The sequence below is a fragment of the Parasteatoda tepidariorum genome, chromosome 8, assembly GCF_043381705.1.
Source record: "Parasteatoda tepidariorum isolate YZ-2023 chromosome 8, CAS_Ptep_4.0, whole genome shotgun sequence".
NCBI lineage: Eukaryota > Metazoa > Arthropoda > Arachnida > Araneae > Theridiidae > Parasteatoda > Parasteatoda tepidariorum.
Window position 1 is genome coordinate 17,495,337 of NC_092211.1, and position 12,125 is coordinate 17,507,461.

At 29.1% G+C, this 12,125-nt stretch overlaps 1 protein-coding gene across 4 annotated transcripts in view; it reads right to left on the reverse strand.

Annotated features, from left to right (window-relative positions):
• Positions 1 to 12,125, reverse strand: part of LOC107446751 (dosage compensation regulator mle) — a 59,727-nt gene that overhangs the window by 12,442 nt on the left and 35,160 nt on the right. For 2 of the 4 annotated variants that reach the window (XM_043043228.2, XM_071184327.1), the window contains 8 exons: positions 11,692 to 11,901; positions 10,100 to 10,173; positions 9,818 to 9,970; positions 9,487 to 9,647; positions 7,147 to 7,258; positions 6,799 to 7,051; positions 4,309 to 4,407; positions 2,308 to 2,475 (listed from right to left, as the gene is read on the reverse strand). In XM_043043228.2, the coding sequence (XP_042899162.1) occupies positions 2,308 to 2,475; positions 4,309 to 4,407; positions 6,799 to 7,051; positions 7,147 to 7,258; positions 9,487 to 9,647; positions 9,818 to 9,970; positions 10,100 to 10,173; positions 11,692 to 11,901 (1,230 nt within the window). The remainder of the gene's footprint in view (positions 1 to 2,307; positions 2,476 to 4,308; positions 4,408 to 6,798; positions 7,052 to 7,146; positions 7,259 to 9,486; positions 9,648 to 9,817; positions 9,971 to 10,099; positions 10,174 to 11,691; positions 11,902 to 12,125) is intronic. The other 2 variants (XM_043043229.2, XM_071184328.1) reach the window with 1 other exon arrangement.

The window sequence follows — 12,125 nt, forward strand, 5'->3', positions numbered from 1 at the left end:
GGGTTTTCCATTTAGGTAGATGTTCATAATTGCTTTTAAAGCTTCTTGTTTAAGACCAGTACGTATTGTGTTTTTTTGTAAGTTTATTGCTGCAAAGCCCCTTTCAACCGCTGCAGTACTCCCAGACAGAGAAAACATCAATATATGCGAAGTATGTTGCTGTATTGTGGGTCATTTTGCTATGCTGTAACTTACAAGACTCTTGTAAGATAACAAAAATTGAAAATGTATCACGAACATTAACGGGAAAATGGCCATCCGTGCGGACGTCAGATTCGAGAAACTCATTGTCCGTGGAGAATTTTTGACCGTCGAGGACGGGCGGACGGGCTGTTTTTCGAGCCCTGATATTGGATGAATCTGACAATTCTATAAAGGGCCAATATTGGTTGTAAAGTGGCAGTAAAATATCAGCTCTTTGAACCCTTATTGATCCAAGATTCGTGAATATTGGTTCAATAAGGACCCAAGTTATTTTGCTGTTAAGGATGGTTTAAATATTACACAAGAATTTAACAGGGGGAGGGTGTTTGTGATTTGCTTATTTCACAAACAAGGGTGAGGAGAAATATAATGATGAATGCTTATGTCAGACAATAAAATCCTTCAACTCAAAATTTTATAAAATAAATTAAAACATAAATTTTGATTTATGCAAAGTTTTATTTGTTTAGACATACTCTATTTAAATTTAATGCTAAAATTAGATTGCTAGAGTAAAAATCAAAGCAAACAAAGGATCGGGTCTTGATATGGGAAGAGGATTCCTCAAAATATGCCTATGCAATATTTAAACAGCTCATAATCAAGATTTGAACGTTTAGTGAAAATGAATTAGATTCAGAAAATTTTAATTTTAAGAACACACAAAAAAAAAAGTTTTAAAAGTTGTTCCGATTAAACTTTAAAGATTTGTAAATCTTATGCAGACCTTGATTATTTGAAGTAGGTGTGACAGGACCAACTTCAGATAATCACAATATTCTGATAATAGTAGTGCTAATCAAATAAATATAGGGTTTGCTTAGTGCTATATAAATAAAGCTAAGAAAGAATTAAGCACAAATAATGGCAGAAAAATAAGTATACAATAGAGTCTGTCTGTTTTTCTGCACTAATTTGGGGTTTATTCCCTTAGAAGCAACATATTTTTTTTAAATTTATACACAAATTTAACTTACTTTTTCTTTAAAAAAGAAGCATGACTACACATAATTTAAAATATCTGATGTGTCATGATTTGTTTTAATCTTCTAAACAAAAATTAAATTGAATATACAGTAGAAGAACCTGTTAACGCAAACATTGAAATGTGGGGATATCACTATATGCAATTTTTGTGTTAGATAGATCATTTCATGTATCATTAAATTTTACATCTATCCATGGTAATATATAACTGGAACAAATCACCATTAATGTTTTTAAAAAAATTTTAAAAAATATTTTGAAACACAAAATATACTTTTGGTTACTTATTATTTGTAATAAAAATAATTAAATTATTAAGAACATTTGAATAAAATCCAGCAAAAATATCAATTTTATATTGCTTTCAGTGTTTTCATCATAGAAAAAAAATGGGTCAGAATTTTTTACCCTTTCTCAAAAACAGGGTGAGAATCCAAAAAGTTAAGTGAGATTTCTAAAAACTAAAAAATTCTTGAAAAAAAATCATTTCTTTAATTATAATACATTTTTAACATCTTTTTTTTAAAGCATTGAATATTTTTGGTGCATCATCATAGAAGATTTTGCCCTTACAAGGTATTTGTCCATCTTACATTAGTGCATAAAAAATTTGAACCTTTTACATGAAGAAACCTTACCTACAGTAAACACGTGGTTGCAGAGAAATGTGTTCTGAAAGAGGCTGTGTGGTTGTGTTCTGTTGTTCAAAAAGGTTCTGAACAATACTGGTAAATAGGGAAGCTAGATAACGAGGCAGATGTTGAAAATAATGAAAGATCCAAGAAGAAAAGTGAAACAGATTTTATTCTAAATGGCGTAATTTGAAGCTTTTTCCAAAATTCGAGAATTTTGAAATTGATTTATAGAATGAGCGAATTTCTCGCGGTAATAATTTTTTAATGCAAGAAAAGAAAAAAATATGCGAGATTCTCGCGCTGTAATGAAAACACTGGCTTTACAGAGATCGTAAATTTGTTATATAGATTTTTTACTGTAAAAGCTAAACTATTAATGAAAACAAAACTTCTTACACTATATAATTATCCTTAAAACTGACTTATTATGTAAATGAGTCAGTTTGGGCTGTTTAAATTAGACAAATTACTAATTACTTACCTTTTCTCCAAACACGAAAAAGGGAGAAGGGAACTTTCCAGGAGAATTTGTGTTATTAACGGAAGATTTATGAATCAAAGCGGCTCTTCCTTCAGTTGTAATTACCTTCCTTTTCTCTTTGTGGAAACAAACATTTGGAAAGTGTCCCATAGCCAAGAGAGCAGCAACCTAGAAAGAAAGAAAAAATAAACTAAGTTAATAATTAAGTAAACCAATTTTAAAATAAAATATTCCTTTTAACCATAGGAGCATGCACGTATAGTTTGTCTATGGTAAGAACTCTCCCCACCACAAAGTCAGAGCTCGTCTGCTGCTATGGAAACAAGAATAGCGCATTTCGGGGAGGACAGCTCCTCTTCACTCCAGGGCAAACACAGTAGATCGAAGAAAAAGATTTTCTTCCCCTCTCCAAAACCTGTTCCAAACTGTGACCCCAAACCCTTACTTGAAATAGTTATACCATGGTCACTGTCATGGGTTCAGGCAAATGGTTAGGGGAGTTCTTACTTTAGACAAACTATAGTTTCTGTTACCTGAAAATGCAATTTTTTCTTTCTTTTAAAACAGAAGGAAGAAGGCACATGCAAGCATACAGTACAAGTATTCTGTAAATACTGGTAAACAAAAACCACAGTTGTTCCTCATTCTGCCATTTTTCACAAGATGGTACTATCCCCGGGGCGACATTGTTGCAGAACATTACAGAGTTCTTGCAGAAAGATTTTTCTTTTGCAAAGTAAAAAAATTTGGGTTTTTCCCCCCAGAAATTTTCAATAGTTTTAACTTTACTTCAGAATTTTATTCAAAAGATGTCTCTTGAGTGCATTGGAGTGGAAAAAAATGCTTGTGATTTTTCTATTCTCACTTGAGAATAATGAAAAATAGTGAATAATGAAGTAAATTTGGTTTTCTTTTCTACAGAAATTTTTGTTCTAATTTTTTTTATGCAGTTATCACTAATAATTTTTTCATAGTTTTTAAAATCCGATACTTTCAATATGATATAATTTATTACAACTGAATCTCAAAACGAAAACACTTATTCAGTAACATTTTTTCAAAGAGTCTGATTAGCGTAATTTAGCAGTTTTTTTTTAAAAAAAAATTGATGATGATTTACAAAATGCGAAAAAAGAAATAATTAAGTGTTTTTCCCTTACAAAATTAGAGAATATCGTCCATAATATTAGAATAAAATTTATTATATAATTAAAAAATTATTTTGTTTGAACCCAAAGTTTTTTTTCTTTTTTGAAGTTGACACTTTTGTCACTTTAATTTAGCAACATGTATATTTGTTATTTTTCAAAGTACTTTGCCAAAAGATATTAATATTAGAGAGGTATGTCGCAGAATGCCCCAAAAAATTCTGCTGCAGGGGTACTATGCTGATTGCAAGCAAGTAATGTTTTCTACGATGATTTTAATTTCTAATTAATACAGTGAACAAAAACTCAGAAAGAAAATTCTTTGACTTCTTCAGATTTAATTTATAAAATTTACCTGATTTTTGTAATTGATTTTGTAATTATTCCAATGAATAAAATATAATACAAAATATTTATAATTGCTATTAGATCTGAAATTAAACAAACTTTTCTAAAAAGAAAACTGTAATGACTAATTTGTTACAAAAACTAAGATTTAAAGCTATCTTTATCAAAATTAATTTTCCCAGACATTTAGATTAGAGGTAAATTTGTTTCTATAAATTTTGCAATTCATGCAAGTCTTTAAAACTAAAATTCGGTCCTTTTTAAAACACTGAGAATTTTGTTCCATTTTACTACAAAGCAAACATCTTATTATTTCAGTTTTTGTTTAAAGTTCTAAATAAACCTTAAAAAAGCATCTTTTTTAATGTTGCCAGATGAAATTTGATATTAAGGCATCAGAAAAAAAAATTATCAAAGAAAAAAAAGTGAAGCAGTTATTTTGGGAAAGGCACACATTAAAAATTGCTTTATTCATATATTTAGACTTAAAAAAATAAATACTCACTATATCAAGTTTAGAATCATTCCCCTCAAAATAATAATTTTGAGCTACAAGGTTTTGCTCAGGAAATCCAGCTGTAGTTAGAAGATCTTTCAGCTGATTCTGTAAAAGAAAAGGGAAATGATATAAATAAAAAAAAAATGCATTAAAGGTTTTATTAAAAAAAAAAATACAATATATATTTTTAAAAAATAACTACAATTATTCAAATACATTATCATTAACATTGAACAAAAATTATACATATTTTAAAAGTAAGGCATTTCCACTACCCATTGCTGCAATTTTAAGACATGCGGCATCAGGGTGCACAGCCAAATCTTTCAACAAAAAATAAGCACTTTTTAAAAACTCAAAAATTTTTAAGCACTATGTACATTAAAATGCAAAATAATTTTCAAAGACTTTACATGATCTATAAAAATAAACAGTTTCTGACTAAGAACTCTTTTCTTGAATATATTAGCTGTTATAAAATGATCAAGAGGTTTTTCGGTTCAATATCAGACATTGGAAAATGAAGCCTGAAATTGTAATATCTTGCAAAATGCAGCAGAGTTGCACATGACAGTGCAAGAATCTCAGCAACCCCCCGAATTTAGTACACGCACATGTGGACTTTCAAGGATGTCATCAAATATGTAAAATGATTGGTGCTTTCATAAGCTATGGACCGACGGGACGCCGAAATAAATTGTGAATGAATGAATTGTGAAAATGTTGAATTGACAATGTGAAAAGCACATGCTTTTGTTCAATACGTGACAAAAATCGACATTAAAGAAAAAAAATCTAATTTTTGAAAGGGAAAAATTAAGCACTTTTAAAAAACACCCAATAAAAAAAGCACATTTAAAGGCTCCTAAAAAACAAAAGTAAAAAATAAGCACCTTTAAGCACTTCTTTAAAACTTTACGCACCATGGGCATGATAGTGGCAACATAGTCAGTATTGTGCATGGGTTTTCTTAATTTCCCGGAAAAGCTACTAATGTCAACCCACCTATCTGAAGATTGGGGAACTTCAAGCTGCCACTTTGGATAGAACCCTAGCTATCCACAATGATAGTTCAGTCCCCTAACCACTGTGCAATTGTCGCATAATTTACGTTCACAAAATTTGGCATACTATGCAGAATGTCCTTTATTCTTCATTCTAAATAAATATTTTTAAGAAATAAAGTAAACAAGAACTAGTAGCTGTAAATGAATATTTAAGCAAGGAAGAAACATAAACGAATAAACGATATATAAATCAAACAAAACACCAAAAGAAACTTAAAACAACAAAGCATACTGAAACTTGGTTGCACAGTGTTTCTCATAATTGCCTCTGTCAATCAACAAGGTTTTGACGTTATCAGTTTTGACTGTTTCAATGGTTATCTGCAAGTTTTTAATAGAGTTTTTGTCTTTTTTATTATTATTTCAGATCTTTCTTTTTTACTCAATTTTAAACAAACTATGTAAGAATAAGTTCTATGAATGCACGTGCACAGCTGCGGTCAGAACAAGGGACAAAACTACCGTAGTTGTCACTTCATATCAAAGCTTGCTTACTTTTTTAAAAAAATAAGTAAAGAGAAAAGTGCAATACAAAAAATTACTAGTTTATATTGACTCCTGATAACTACTTTTAAGGTTAGTTTAGTAAAGAATCAATTTTCAAAAGCAACTAATTTTTTGAACTTGACTGATCCGCAAATCAGCGNAGTTGCAGTTAACAACAGGGAACAAAACCAACCACTGAGTATAAATTCAACACTGATTAATAAGATCATAAAACAGGGTGTGTAGTCAGATATTTCAACAAAAAAATAGAACCTTTTAAGTACTTTTCAAGCACTCAAAAAATATTTTTAAACATTACATACATTGACAAAATACAAAATAATTTTCAAAAACTTTACATGATCATGATTAAATAACTAGTTTCTGACAAAGAACTCTTTTTTTTTATTTTGCTTAATTAGTCATTATAAAATGATCAAGAGATTTTTTGATTCGATATCAGAGGGTGAAGCCTGAAATTGAGAAATGCAGCTGAGTTGCACATGAGAGTGCAACAATATCACCGAACTCAGCTGAGTAGACGCACAAGCAGACTTGCAAGTATTTTATGAAACAGGTAAAATGATTGGAGCTTTATTACGTTATGGATCGAGAATACACCTAAATAGATTGCGGTTTAATGAATTTTAAAAACGTTAAATAGAACAATGAACAAGCGTTTGCATAATACATGGCGAAAATCGACAGGGTAAAGAAAAACAATCTTATTTTGGAAAAGGGAAAATTAAGCACTTTTTAAAAACACCCAATGAAAAAAGCATCCTTAAGGGCTTTTAAAAAACGAAAATCGAAAATAAGCACCTTGAAGCACTTTTTAAAAATACTACGCACCCTGTAAAAATTTTTTTTTATTAAAATCAAATCAAATTAATGTTTAACTAGTTTCAGAAAAAAAAATTGACAGGCAGTAAAGCATACAAACCCTGGCATCATGAGTGATTCTCAAGGTGGCAAGATTCAAAGAGAAGCGTTCACAGAATGATTGTTCAGCATATTCACCCTGCATGTGAGCCTCTTCCCATTGTATGAATGCATTCAACATGGTCAAGTGATCACTGTAACGATTCCCACAGAACTTCCTGTGCACATATGCAAGTCTCTTAGGAAAGGGGGTGTCAAAAGGTTCAGGAAAAGTGCTACTATGAGCAGCAATTGTACACAATGCATCACCACACCTAGATGGTACAATAAACCATAATTAATGCACTACACTCAAACTAATAATCAATGTACTTCATGCAATTAATTTGATGAGATAAACAAATCTTACGAAAATAGGCATCCGAGAACAAGCATTTTTCCAAGTCTGGGTTCAATTGGAAGACGGGCTAAGATTTTCCCCAAAGATGTTAACTCGCTTTGGCGATCTAAGGCTCCCATTTCTGTAAATTATAAAAAATGTGCATATTGTCGTTAAGGCTCAATTAAATAATCAGATTTAATTCATTTCTCCTATCAAACTTTTTGGATTTTTTAAAAAAGAAAAATATAGGTTACAATAATTTTTTTATTTGAAGCAATTTTGTAAGATAAAGCTCACAAAAAACTTCAAAAGATTCATCAAAAATATTCAAACCCACTTGCTGAAAACAGAAAATCAGGGGTGATTGTGACACAAAGTGGAAAACCCCGAAAGTGTCAAACCCAAACAAACAATTGAACAGTGTGCAAAGAATGGATAACAAGATATCAATTTACATATTATTGTTAATATTTAATATAATTTTTTAAACTAAGATTTATAATTAAGTTACTTCCAATAAAGAACATCAAACTTTTACATAACTAATTTAGGAAAAAACTTAGTTCCTACAAGAATCATGATATTGGATTTTAAAATTGTGTGAATATGAATTGGATTTTAAGAAAGCAAAAATGTTGGCAAATAGCATGTATATCCCATCCCCTATATTAAGTAAGTCCCATTTCTTTAATATTAAGTAATTTTTCTACTAAGGATACTCTAAGTTCAATTCAATAGAATATTGAATTGAATTTTAACAACTTAAGCTACGGATGTTTGTTTACGTGTCGAACCAGCATGTATAGAGAGTAACGTCACTCTTGTTGTAGTCGTGACCTCGAATAGCAGTCATTCAACTCTTAGTTTATCAGCGATCGGCACCAGAGCTTCGGGGAGGTTCGTTACTCGGTATATAAGGACATATTTCAGAAGCTCTCTTCTCTTCAGTTTTGCCCTTTTTTATGTTGGTCATACTCTTCATGGTTAGACGCCGGAGGGCAAATATGTAGTTAATAGTATCAACCAGTATATTACGAATAAGTTTTTTATTAATTATTTGAAAGTCTTTGAGATGAACAAATTTTGATTCATATTTTAAACTTAGTCTTCAATCATGCATATGCTTTTTACTACTCTGCTCTTCTCCGCTAATGAAAACAGAAAATACTAATCGAGAAATTGGGTTTTAAAAGCGCGTGAATATGAATCACGATATTGGATTTGAAACTCCTGTGAATATGAATCATGATGTATGATTATTAAATAGACTAAATACGATTCACAATGAGTAACTTTTAAAATAGGTAAATAAGAAAATCGATGCTTGTTATTAAAATTGCGAGAATATGAATCTCGATATTAGCAGATTTCAACATAGTTTTAAGTATTAAAAAAAATAATAAAAAACAGGCAAAAAAAATACTGCGGAAGAGCCATATGCTTGAAAACATCTCCTTAACATGATTTAGAAAAGGTTTCAAAATTTAAATTTAAAAAAATTAAAATTAGGTAATGCAAAACCTACTGAAACAACAAAGGGCCACTCTGCCCCCCTCTCATTCTATATAAGGTTTTATATATATTTTTCTATAAAGCTAACAAATGAATGATTACATAAGTACTTAAATAGGATCAAATTATGAAAACTCAGAAAAACTTAAGAGGGGGCAAATTGACCCCATCTGTTGTTTTAGTGTAAAATAAAATTTTGTTCTTATGTTAAATTCTTGTAAAAAATTCAGAAATCTAAGCAATAGAAAAAGAATTGTATATGGATTTTTTCTGGATGAAATCAAAACCATCTAAACCCCTTTAGTCATTTAGTTTATAACTTGACAAACTTAGAAATATAAAATCCTCTACATTTTCTTTTGATTATTGAAATGAGAAAACAGTAGTTCAAATGGATAATAAAAGAAGTCATTAAAGTTGCACAATTTTCAAAAATATATTTTTTTTTTTCTTCGTGATACCATTGTTTACCATTTAGGATTTCATTTTCTCTATTAAAAAAAAAATTGAGATTTTGAAAGGTATCCCCTTAACTTAATCCAAGCATTATACTAACAATTTACCAAAGAACTATAAAGAAACATGACCATCCTTTTAATAAATATAAAACTAGAGTAAAATCAAAAGTTCATAGAATATTTACTGTGTGCAATTTATATAGTTTATAACAATCTAAAAATATTAATAGCTGCCTTGATTGAAAATTAAATGATCACCTAGCCATCAAACAATAGACAAACCTTTTTTTTATTATAGTACTATAATTAAATAGTTCTTAAAAATAGTTTTATGACTTAATTAAAAGTAATGCAGAAATTGGTTGTAAATGAATATCATAATATTAAACGTGAGTACCTCGTAAAAGAACTTCTGATTCAATAACGGCATCAATAGGTGGTGGTTCTAAGGCTTTAGAAAGAAATTTACCAATATCACCCAAGCGAAGCAATTTAATCGCAAGAGCAATTTCATGCAGAGGAGTACGAAATATTTCAGGAGTAGTGTAATTATCTAATCTGAAATAATAATAATAAAGATAGGTGACTATGTCTTTCAGAATATAAGAAAATATATAAAAAAATTAAAATATTTATGTGTATTTAGCACATGAAAACTGAATCAATGTAAACAAAGAACTCTATAAATACACAAGCTAAACTGGCAAGAAACACTGAAAAGAACTTACTTTTCAAACCGAGCTCGACTGCACAAACGGAATGCAAAACCAGCTCGGACACGGCCAGCTCGGCCTTTCCTTTGTTCCAGATTGGTTTTAGACGCCCAGACAGTTGCATAGTTGGTCATATTGTTATGAGATGTAAATAACTTCATTTTAACTCTAAAGAAAGATTAGATAATAACAATTATTACTTTTTTTTTTAAAAAAAAAGAAAGAAAGACACAGAACAACTAACTGACTATAGATACAGAAAATATTTTTTTGAAATTCATTATGAAAATAACTTACTTGCAAGAATCAATAACAAATACTACATCATTAATTGTTATGCTTGTCTCTGCAATATTTGTAGCCAAAATAATCTGCAATATAAAATTTCGGTGATAAATACACAAAAAATTAATCTGCATTAAATGTGACCCATAAAAACCCAATTAATCTAAAGAAAAAAATATATCATGTTCAATATCTGTAAAAATTACTATTCTGAGAAAAGAAAACACAAAAGAAGAAACTCGAGCCACAAATAATGTTAAGAGTTTCTTTAAAAAAAAAGAAAACAAAAACTACTTGAATGATTAAAAAAATTCAAAGATTAAGAGAAAGGGAACCAACTTAATTAATTGTTCAATTAGTTAAATAATTCTCTATGAGTTAACAATGAGTAATCAGAATTTTTTGTCAGAAGTAGGCCCCGGCTCTAACACTGAAGAAACTCTGCTTCTCCAATTTCAAGTGAACAAATTCTGATTCTCATATATTAGTAATTTAAAATTAAAAGTATAGAAGAAACAAAGTTATTCCAGATAAACCAAGAAGTTTCATCTGTGTAATTTTTCATTTTTCAATATCATAACAAGGGGGTGGGGAATAACATTAGGATAATTCATGATTATGAAGTAGAAAAGTAATCTTACCACAACTTGTTCTGATTTTGATATTTTTTTAAAAAATTAATAAATAAGCATTATAGAACTTTTATGGAATACTCTGATTTATCTAAATTCACATTTTTCTAGACTTAATTTTATAAAACTAGTGGATGTGAAATTGAATATTTCACGAATGGTTTCTTTTGCAGCATAGTATCTTTTCAAGCTTAAAGCATTAGTTTTAAAGGGTAGTATTTCAAATACTTTAATCAAGGATTAAATTTTGCTAAAGGCCAGGGCCCATCTGAGACTGTCACACCAGTGAGGAAGGATCTTACGCTTTAATTAGTAACTGCAGACTATAAAAAATTTATATAAACTTAAATGCACTCTGAACCAGGGTATATCATATTTCGATTTAAAAAATAATAATAATATTAAAATAAAATTCTGAATTATTAGATTTAACTTGATTTTTTTTAAATGCTACAATAAATTTAATTTATAATTCATTAAATTTTAAAGATATAATTAAAATATTATTAAAAATAAATCCTAATACATTACAACTCAAATTTATAAAATATATATATATATATATATAAATGCAATTATATAAACCTATAATTGATATAAACTATATAAACCTATGACTGATTCACTGATTTGCTTCCTTTTTTTTCATTTTCTTTTTGGCTTATTTACTTGCTATGATAAAATAAAGAGGAATCATTCATACAATTACCATACTCTTTATCTGAATAAAAAGTATTCAATTAAATTGCAAAACANCATTGAGAGATATTTTAATCATATAATAAAATAACAATTTCGAAAATTAATGAAAACTAAAAACTCAACATTAGAATGCTTTGTAAATTTAAAATTGATGAGAAATTAAAAAGAAAGAAAAAACTTTTAAATGAACACTGCTTTTAATAAAAAAAGTAATTGCACTGTTTCGCAAATTGCATATGATAAAAAATAATCAATAAAAATAGTATTAACCTTAGTTACTCCATCAGGTACAGGTTCAAACACTTTATGTTGATCCTCTCTTGGTATTTGTGAATGGAGGGGTAAAATGGAATACTGAGGTGTATTAAATTTAGGATGCTGCTGAAGATGACGCATTAAAGCAAAAATCAAATTCCAACCTGGCAAGAACACCAAAACGGCACCAGGTACACCTAAACCTTTGATGTACATCAATAAAGCCTAGAATTAAATCAAACAAAAACAAAATCATTGAATAAAAATAAAATTAATGCATTGATTACGTGTTTTTTAAATAGTAACTTTATGAAAGGAACTGTTAACTAGCTTTTAGTAAATCAAAATTAAAACCCAATAGACTTTTCTAGGAAAATCACAGGACCAAATTCAATGATGAAAACTTGTAATTTTTAACTCATATGCATAAAAAAGAAAAGAAAAAAGAC